This window comes from Mya arenaria, chromosome 9, assembly GCF_026914265.1.
Source record: "Mya arenaria isolate MELC-2E11 chromosome 9, ASM2691426v1".
Lineage (NCBI taxonomy): Eukaryota > Metazoa > Mollusca > Bivalvia > Myida > Myidae > Mya > Mya arenaria.
Window position 1 is genome coordinate 53,997,663 of NC_069130.1, and position 10,993 is coordinate 54,008,655.

Consider the following 10,993-nt stretch of genomic DNA (forward strand, 5'->3'; position numbering starts at 1 on the left):
GTTCTTATGAAGGATACCGAGTTTGATTTGAAAGAAAGGTGCATAAAACACGGCATTTCTACCTTATGCGACGATAACTGATCGCAGTAAATCATGTAGCACTCATCAATCATTTATATTTTTGCGTTTTCAGATATTGCACACACGGTTACAATCTGGTTATCATTAATTGATATTTTCAATAAATGCAAAATTTATAAGTAATTAAAAGTTAATCATTCAAAATTTAAATTTGTTAAACACGTGTTTGTATTAATTTTGAATAAAAGTGTCAGGTTAATTATGGGCATCTTGTTTAAAGTTATGTATTTAACTAGTGCGAAACATGTTATTACAACATTATATTAATCACTATCGTTGGCACAATGTTACACGAGAATGTGGTATTGTGTTGTGGGAGAAATCGGAGAACCCGGAGGTACATCTAACCCACTTTTCCGGCTTGATGACCGCAAACCAAACTTACATGCGCCCAGGCCGGGAATTAAACCTGGGTCGTATAGGTGGGAAGCGTGTGCGCTAACAACAGCGTTAGTCGGATAAACTTCCGTTAGGAATGGCGTATACTAATGGTGACACCTGGACTTGCATTTGAATTATGTATGGACAAGGTCGTTGTTTCCAAATAAATAAAAGAAAGTCGGTAAATAACTTCTAATTATAATCTTATTCAGATTAAAAATAACAAACGCGTTTATTATGATAGATCTTCGTATGTGGCCTGCTCATGCGATGACGTACCATTCTGTTCTTGCTGAAAATAGGAAAAAAATTACTTGAGTGGTTTAAGTTTTAAGACTCTTAATGCATATCTATCTCGGTACATTGTTACAAATGGGCACTCCCTTGACTTTATGTAACAGCAATATTATTGATAGGAGGTTAAAGACTCAGATTATATTGACCTGTACAGATACGGTGTGTGCCATACTCATTTACTCACATGGGAACACTTTAAAGTCAAAAGGGTTAAATACCCCCTGAATCGTAAATTCCATGGTAAAAACCTTAAAATCATCACCATTAATCAACGATTCTATACATCAAATTTCAATACATGGCGTCACACATCACCATTTAGTTTATCCTCTAAACTCAAACAGACACGGCATTAAAAGTGCCTTATAAATCAACACTCGAGCTCTCCCTGACACAGTTCAGGGAGAATGTGTCATCTAGAACCTTATCAAAGCCAAAATAAGACAGCATAGTGACATTTAGGTTCTTGTGAAAGTGCGACGTAAACAAGTGTTACACATGACCGTTAAGAACAACTGCGTTCACTTTAGTGACTGTAAATAAAGCTTGTTATGAAAACAAATGAAGTATGCAGTTGAATTGGGCCGAACATCTACGCGGTGTAAGCAACATGGGAGATCACTGCGTTAAAGTTTGGATCAATACTGTGTGAAACCTGTAGTCTGCCACCTTATTGTGATACCTGTTGTCTGCTACTTTATACTGCCGTATTGAAAAACAATCCGTGTTTTGGACTATTTTACGTGGATATCTAATGGACAAAGTACCATTACAGGTAAATAGACCATATCTACAGTAAGCAAAAATATTGACTACTGTTGTGCTATTTTCAAAATGAAAAACAGCATTGATTGAAATGATATTATTTCGGACAATGTTTTTCGGATACAACTTAAATTAACTTGTATATTGCCCAATTTGTTTTGCCCGTCCTGTTTTATCGAAAACAAAATCGGATGTTAATGGACGGTTTGCATTGTCAGAATTCTTAAAATTTAACACTGCTGCATGCAGATTGCGAAGTTATTTTAAATAAGAAGTTTAACCCATAGACTTGATTTTTAAGAATACAAATTATTTACCTAGTGTTTTAGCCAGGAATTAAAAAGGGCAGGGTGGGCCAAAAAAAAGGGCAGGGTGGGCCAAAATAGGGGCATGGTGCTTTCTTAAATGGGAAAACAATGCGCACATTATTAGCTTTGTATTGTTGTAAAATGACCATGTACCTTATCAAAGTACATGCATGTTCATGCACACATTGTAGTATCCCTACAGAATACTCTTAATTCTTCTTTCTTTTTCATTTTCACTTCAGACACTTTCTTTAACATCTTGGTTTGTTGTCACCAGGGCTCTCACAATGCTGATTTTTTGGGGAGAAGTCACTTCTCCCACCAGTCAAATTAGGGAGAGATGGGGAGACTTTAAGGAGAAGAGATACTTATCGTAAAACCTGAGATAAATATTGTGCCATGCCACAAAACTTTAAATTCACATTTACTTTGATTGCTTTTACTAGATGGAATGTTTAAATAAAAGTGTTCTTTTTTGGCCTTTCAAAAGTGTACTTGTCTAGAGTCTCCTTTTTGCAATGTATAATTTACCTCCAAAAACGTCTAAAATAAAAACAAAGACATTTAAAAAAATACCATTTGAAACAATCAGAATGGCCTTTTTGTTTTATATGAGTTGTTAAAAACATTTAAGTGCAGGGGGCGAATCTTGTTTTGGTACGATCAGGATAGGGTACAAATTAGCTAAAGAACTTCAGCGAACACGTTATATATTACCTTTTTGGATGTGTTCGCTGAAGAGAACGCCGTATCCAAACCCTACAAGAATTCGTGACATTTTTATGTCACCCTGTTATTTCACTTGTATGCATTGTACAGACAAAATAGCTGTATCCTTAGGTTAATGAAGTAAAATGTAATTCACAAACTCATTTTCAAAACCAAAAAAACGCTTTAAAGATAGTTGATTTAGCTTTTTAATAAATCCTATTACAAGCATTCCTTATCTAGGTCATAGTTGTGTTCAAATTTAATCACGTGACACCAAGATTTTCAGAAAATACCCATGTGACCTAGTGTTTATTTTGCTGTTATTTTTTCTATTTCAAATAATTAATAAATAACTAATAACAAATTTGGAATAAATAAATTGTTTTTACTTATCAAAAGGTATTTACAGCCTTACTGCAATTGGATTCAACTAAATGAACAATGTGAATCCGATGCTATAAATAGAATCCATCGACGTCATCATGGTCATGTGATTGCATTGCATCATCACACTCAATTGATTCTGGTTGACTTTACTATGGGGGTTACGCCATAACTTTAATGCGTTGTAAACATCAAAAAAATAAATATCAACATTAAAGTTATGGAAGCCAGAACTAGGTACGAATGTCACATTCAGCTTTGTTGTTGTTTACTTCTTTTTGGTTAAATGAATTTCAATATGCTGACATTTTAAAACAAAATGACATTTAAAATCTCTATCCTTCATGAAAAACTCACTAACACTTAATAATAGAACTAGAAAATCGAGAAATAAACTCCGAAAAATGTTATGACAAAATGGCGGTGACTCGCCGAATCTTCTACTTTTAAACATCGTACAAATGAGGAAAATACTGTAAGTAAACGCTATATAAAGCAAATAAAAAAGTTTTGGGATTACAAAACAAATTTTCATTATGAACATTCAACACAAAAACTATCAAATATTGGTCATGAAGTTTTGAGTATTTGATTTTCTTAGCGCCACCGTCTGTTTTTCAATGACTGTCTGCTTCAAACGAAACAATGTTCTAAAAAGTGTGCCTTGTTTTTACACTGCAAGTATCAATTGTTTACTAATACTTGACAACATTTTTCATCAATTCTTCGCTTTTTCTATCGCAATTTAACAAACTTTTAATAATTTGACCAGTGTCTTCTCTGATTGGTTAACATGGGACGTTTCGATAATTGGATGAAAGACGACCCAATTATGTGATTAGGAGATTGCCGATTATAAATGGCTAAATTAATAAAATTTGTAACAACATTGGCATCAAAGATCGACATTTAGAGGTACAACTTTGATGTCTCAGACAAGGAATAATGTGTCATAATGAACAGCAATTAGCACCCTGATTATAAGTGTGAATTACCGTTAATCCGACCCGCGGTGATGACGGTCGTGTGCCGTAGCACGCACTGATCTGTGACAGATTAGGAAACGGCGACATTGACCAATGAAATACTTTTAGGGCGTAACTTTGTGATAAACAATGATCTGAATGGCCAGAGGGCGCAAGGGGGCAGGAAAAATATGACGGCGTGTAAAAAGGGGCAACGGGGCGGGGTCAAAAAAGGACAGGGCGGGCCGCCCTTCCATTACATTTTAGTTAAACACTATTACCATTAGAAGAGTAGTTAACAGACTGTTTTTGAGGTTTATTGGAGATGACAGTACACTCAACCAGTCGACCAAAGAATTATGAATGCAGCGTTCCTTGGAGGGGATAACTTTGCGAATCTCTGCATACACTTGATAAGATATTTGTTTTTATTGAAGGTTTCAACCGATTATGATGGCTACAGGAAATTGTTATGGTTCTTTTTTCCTCTGTCCAATTTGCATGGAGTTAGTTCACTGCAAGAATGCAGTCGTATTTCATTATTTGCACAAGAATCTTATAATATGATTTTGCTTATGACTGAATACAGTGTACATGTACATTGATAAACACATTTCACCCGAAAAAGGTTAGGTTACTAATTACACATTGTCGGTAAATCACTAGGTCATGCGCGTGATGTCAGGGGTCATGGTTCAGAATCGTGTAAAATGTCGGCTTTTTAACAATGCAATACAATTAGAAGCACATCAATGATGTTTATTATTTACATGTCAAGCCAATATTCAAATGGCATTTACTGACACAAATTCAATTTAAAAGCTGGTAAGAAACTTTTACAATTAACAATATACACAAGCGTACAAACAAATAACTCCTGAACAAGGAAGAATTATTTCTTGCTTATCTGATTAGACACGAGTTTCACCCCGGGGTCATAAAATTGGATGATTTCCATCGCTACAGTTCATATACGACTCCGTAGTAAACCAGCAACTCGGAGGAATTCAGGGGGGATTTTAGCGAGGGAAACAGTTTAACCGCCAGAGGAAATCTGCGATCATCGATATAATCTCTCGGAGTGATCGAGGGAAGTGGGTCTAACTTGTTGAGTGTTCTGTATCCCATGATTTTTGATGATATAGTCCAAACTCGCTATGTCAGCGTAGGATACCTCGACTTTCCGGTTGTCTCAACTTTTTTCTCCGGTTCCTAATTTATTCCTTCTTATTCTATATAATATAAATCTGCTTGAGTTGATTTTTCTATCTCGATTTTTTCGCTATGTCGGCATCCTTTTTAAGTCCCGGTGGTCAAATTTCACACATTTTCCTTGTTTCTTATGTCGAACTGTATAATCGAGATGTAGGTGTGAATATATTCATGATGGTTTACGGCATGTCGCTAAATTACTGTGCGCGTCAAAATAACAAACTGTCATAATTGGTTTTAAAGTGTGAATACTTAAAGTTGTTTGTATCTTTGTCTGATTAAAGAGACATTTATTGCTCAAGCTATATATTCATTGAAACGCACAAGGAAAAGCCGATGACATAATCAGAAAATTCGACAACACTGAGAGTTAGTGACAAAGAAATTTCTCTATACTGCATGTAGAAATCAAACGGGCATAACGACTATTTTAAGTTGTTGTCGTATGTGCTATAATGTTTTCTTACACTGTACAAGTGTATTTAATTGTGGTTTTATATCTGTTTGGTGTAATCCATAAAAGTGAATTAAATTAATGTGACACAAATAATTCATATTTTTCACTTCATTTTCGAATAAAACGTTTACTATTTTAACGACGGTAACAAGACCGTTCAATAGCAGAAGTCGGATGTCGAACATAATTCAAACTCAAATGTGTTGGTATTGGTGATTTTTTTGTTATTCGTTTGTGTCGAATGTTCGTTATCTCGACTTTTTTCTCTAGGTCCCGACAAAGTTGACATAACGAGTTTCGACTGTACTTGAAATAACAGAATAATTTATTTATTTCATAAACTTCAGCTCTTCTTCTGATGAAATAATGCAAAATAAAGTGAAATTAAGTAACTTTTATCCTTTTTAATAGGCTCAGAATGAGGTAAACTTGGAATCCTATCCTGAACTTCACTCCTGTGATGTGTAAATTTTTGGAATTTAACTTTTTATATTCCTTACCTGATGAAAAGTGTCAATACATGCTGAGACATTGCCAGCACATAATTGATAATTACTAAGCAAATATGTAACTTTGAATAAGGTAAATATCTTGAATGTCTGAAAACAACTGCCGTGCAAGAACCACATGCCTACTGGTATGCTATAATACACTTCACTCAGTTTGAAGAATTATTTAACATAAATCGGTCATCAAAAATAGACATTTGGATGAACAAGCCCAAATTCTTATACTTTTGCTTGGACTCAAATTTTAGAACAAGCCCTGCTATATAAAAGTCAGAATTTGAGCAAGCCCGGAAGAGATTTTACCATTGCAGGGCTTGCTGCCTTGTGTTAATTTTGACCACTGTACAATTTATGTTTCTTGAGAGTATTCCAGGGGATTTTAACTTTTTTTCAGAATTCCAGGGTATTTTGACATTAGACTTTCAACTTTCCCTATACATAAGGGATTTTGATAAATCAACATTAATTGCTACTGCACAAGCATCATTTTGCCACTTTCTTCATCCAGAAGTATTTTATTTATACTAATTCTATCTAAGTCCAACCCACTCCATTCCAAAATAATATAGGTGTTTTCTTTTATTTCAAAGTGGGCCTTTTTTGACTGGGTATTTCTTCATGTACTAGGCCTTTTCAACCCAACTCCTTGCATTGCTATAAATAAGAAATGAACAAATGTGTACAGTTTCTTTTCTTTTTTAAATATACTTATTTCAAAAATTGTTTGAGTTCTGGTACAGGTATACATGTAACCCTTCAGTGATTTTTTGTGTGCAATTTACTGCCTTCTAAAGGCTGTTTCCCCTTGCAAAAAATGTCCATTCTTCCCAGTAATTCATATTTTTTTCCCAATTTGATAAATGCAGATTATGTTAGTGAATAAAAAAGCAATGAATTACCTGAAAAGTAAACACAATCTTGACAAGACTAACTCTTTCACAGCATAACGTATGCATAAGGAGGTGTAAACATGTAATTTGGCCATTATATTCACTATTTTGATCTGATTTTGTATTTTTTCCCAATGTGGACTTTTTTCGCAAATTGCAAGACATATATTTCCAAAAATAAATCACTGTCCTTTATCTGGACTTATTGTGGATCCATCAATCTTTTTATAATTAGAATAATTCATAAGCATTTTTGCGTTTTTTGTTTGTTGCATAAAATGTCCCCAAAATGATAAAATTCCCATTTAAAGCTGCACTCTCACAGATTGAACGTTTTGACAACTTTTTTATTTTTTGTCTTGGAACGAGCCAATTTTGGGAAAACTCATGGAAACCAATTATATAAGACTGCTGACAAAAAATTAGATCGCAGAATTTTATATTTAAGTTCAAAAATTGATGTTTTATGCATTTTTCTTAAACCGTTAGTAGTTAACCATAAAACTTTAATTTTCGAACAGAAATATGAAAATCTACGATCTGATTTTTTGCCAGCAATCTTTTATCATTGGTTTGCAGATATTTACGCAAAAATTTGATCTTTCCAAGACAAAAAAAAAAAAAGTTAAAAGGTAAAGAAAAGGTAAAAATGGTAAATATGTGAGAGTGCAGCTTTAAGACACATAAAATGTATCCTGTCTAATACCTAAAGTTGAAAAGAGCAATAATTGGTACTGAAAGCAGACTGGTGACCATACCATCTTACGCTTTTGATTTAGAGTATGGATTTATGTTAATATGTTATCTAGTGAGCCAATGTTTTTGGTTAATTTTCTTTAGGCACAGAAGTTATTTATGTATGTAAATTTATGTATTTGGCAGTTACAAATCAATCATTATTCATCGGAAACATGTAACACTATCAATAAGGGTTGTACCTAGAGATGAGGTGTAAAGAAACAATTTGAATGCATTTTTGTACACAATATTCCCATTATCAAGAGCGTTGCTTATGAGAAGTTATAACATAATTAAATGTTCAATCATTATCATGTTTTATTTATAATTCATAATCTATGTTATCTCCGTGGCATGTGGTTTTATAAGAGACTTTTTGGTAAATGAACAAAGGATTTAAATGATAATTAAGTTATATGTAACTTCCCTGAGCAATGTCCACAACTTAGTCCAATATAAATTAATTGCTAGATTTACATGCAATTTTTAATGTGGGATTGATTGTTTTTCTTAGATTTAATTTTCACTGTTAAATATGTGGGAGTGATCTTTCTTATTGCATAAGGGACTATATACATGTGTTTTAGACAAACCACGAACACTATCCTAACACATCAACACCATAGGTATGAATATGAATTAACTTCATTCCAGGACAGTACTGTATTGATACACAAACACAGATCCTAGTTCAATATTTTCTAAAATTTAAGGGGCAGCAGAAAAAGAGGGGGTGGGCAGAGATGATAATATATATATAGTAATTAATGTGTAGTTGCCTTATTGGACATTTTTGGTGGAATTTAACATTTTTTTGCACTACTATAATTAATTAAATTATTGTTTCTATCAAATGTTTGACAGGCTGGACACTACAACAATGCATACTGAAATCAGATCTAGTCACAAATAAAATGGGGGAATAGTTGTCAAGTTATTTATGTTTTTAGGGTAGTTATAGTGTCTTCAGGCAAGCTCATTCTGGCAACGGCATGCCTGAGACCAAGATCAATTAGATGATTGTTTTTATTTGCTTATTATACTCCCACAAACAAAGTTTGAGGGGGTATATAGGAGTGAGCTTGTCGGTCGGTCGGTCGGTCGGTCTGTCGGTCTGTCGGTTTTCATGGTTTCCGGACGATAACTCATGAAAGGCTAGACAGATTTGAAAATTTTTTGGTACACAGGTGTAACATCAGAAGATACAGGTCAAGTTCGATATTGGGGCTGGTTGGGCCAAGGTCAAGGTCACTGTTACTAAAAATAGAAAAACGGTTTCCGGACGATAACTCATGAAAGGCTTGACAGATTTGAAAAAGTTTTGGTACACAGGTGTAACATCAGAAGATACAGGTCAAGTTCAATATTGGGGCTGGTGGGGCCAAGGTCAAGGTCACTGTTACTAAAAATAGAAAAACAGTTTCCGGACGATAACTCATGAAAGGCTTGACAGATTTGGACAATTTTTTGTACACAGGTGTAACATCAGAAGATACAGGTCAAGTTCGATATTGGGGCTGGTGGGGCCAAGGTCAAGGCCACTATTACTAAAAATAGAAAAACGGTTTCCAGGCGATAACTCGTGAAAGGCTAGACAGATTTGAAAAAATTTTGGTACACAGGTGTAACATCAGAAGATACAGGTCAAGTTCAATATTGGTGCTGGTGGGGCCAAGGTCAAGGTCACTGTAACTAAAAATAGAAAAACGGTTTCTGGACGATAACTCATGAAAGGCTAGACAGATTTGAACACTTTTTGGTACACAAGGGTAACATCAGAAGAAACAGGTCAAGTTCGATATTGGGGCTGGTGGGGCTAAGGTCAAGGTCACTGTTACTAAAAATAGAAAAACGGTTTCTGGACGATAACTCATGAAAGGCTAGACAGATTTGAAAATTTTTTGGTACACAGGTGTAACATCAGAAGATACAGGTCAAGTTCGATATTGGGGCTGGTGGGGCCAAAGTCAAGGTCACTGTTACTAAAAATAGAAAAAAGGTTTCCAGACGATAAATCATGAAAGGCTTGACAGATTTGAACAATTTTTGGTACACAGGTGTAACATCAGAAGATACAGGGCAAGTTCGATATTGGGGCTGGTGGGGCCAAGGTCAAGGTCACTGTTACTAAAAATAGAAAAACGGTTTACGGACGATAACTCATGAAAGGCTAGACAGATTTGAACAATTTTTGGGACACAGGTGTAACATCAGAAGATACAGGTCAAGTTCAATATTGGGGCTGGTGGGGCCAAGGTCAAGGTCACTGTTACTAAAAATAGAAAAACGGTTTCTGGACGATAACTCATGAAGGGCTAGTTTTTCTTCTCAGCAGTGTAACTTCTAAATTCCCCAACAGATTTAAATAAAACAATACATGCATGATAAAAGAAGATGCAGTGTGCAGTAACCTTGGAGTTATGGCCTCTTTTCAAAGGAATGGTTTGCCATTCCTGTGTCCAGGCGGCATTTGGGGGTATTCGTCACTCCTGTGACAGCTCTAGTTTACTATTATTTGATCAGTTTTACTATTTTGAGCGTGAGTACAGGTGCCTTTTTACAAGGGTACTATGGGAAAGTTCAAGTATATAGAGTTCAGACTATTTGAGGGACACCATGACCAATGAACAGAATGTTCTCAAAGATATAAATGTTTTGTATCACTAACAAACAAAATCTTTATACAATAACATTTTGTGAACATGTACCTGTTTCATACTTAGAAAGTACATTGGCTTATTATTTGATATGCTTTTAAATAAGTAGGAGTTTATTTGATATCTACAGATTTTAATTATATCTTTTCAGATGATGGTATGATCTTTGAAGATAACCTGGACCTGAAGTTTCCTCCTTTCTGCAATGCTGTTAAGATTAAGAAGAAGGTTGACACATGTCTTGATAACAGGACTTGCAATTTGCGCCATAATGTTGATTGTGATGACATTATGCCCAACTAAACAAGAGGGCTGTAACCTGCAACATCCAAGTGATGATGATATAGGAGTGAATATTATACAAGAACGGAAGGAAAGTGTTCTGTTTTCAACGAATCTCTTAGTTGTGGTAATTTCAGCCCCAAGTCATGAACATGTTAGAAATGTGATAAGAGAAACTTGGGCAAAAAATCCGCCTGTTGAAGTAAGAACACTTTTTGTGATAGGTGTAAAAAACCTTGCTGGTGATGTTTTTGAAAAACTTGTTCATGAAAAGAGAAGATATTCAGACATGTTGTTCTTAGAAAATTTAGAAGAATCATATAGTGCTTTAACCAGAAAAATTATAGAGACATTTA

At 34.7% G+C, this 10,993-nt stretch overlaps 1 protein-coding gene across 1 annotated transcript in view; it reads left to right on the forward strand.

Moving 5' to 3' along the window:
• The first annotated feature begins 1,446 nt into the window (after positions 1-1,446).
• The window catches only part of LOC128203128 (beta-1,3-galactosyltransferase 6-like), a 10,454-nt gene continuing 907 nt past the window's right edge, over positions 1,447-10,993 (forward strand). The window contains exons 1-2 of the mRNA XM_052904411.1: positions 1,447-1,534; positions 10,507-10,993. The exon at positions 10,507-10,993 is cut by the window's right edge and continues 907 nt beyond it. Coding sequence (XP_052760371.1) covers positions 10,561-10,993 — 433 coding nt within the window. The 5' untranslated portion in view covers positions 1,447-1,534; positions 10,507-10,560. The remainder of the gene's footprint in view (positions 1,535-10,506) is intronic.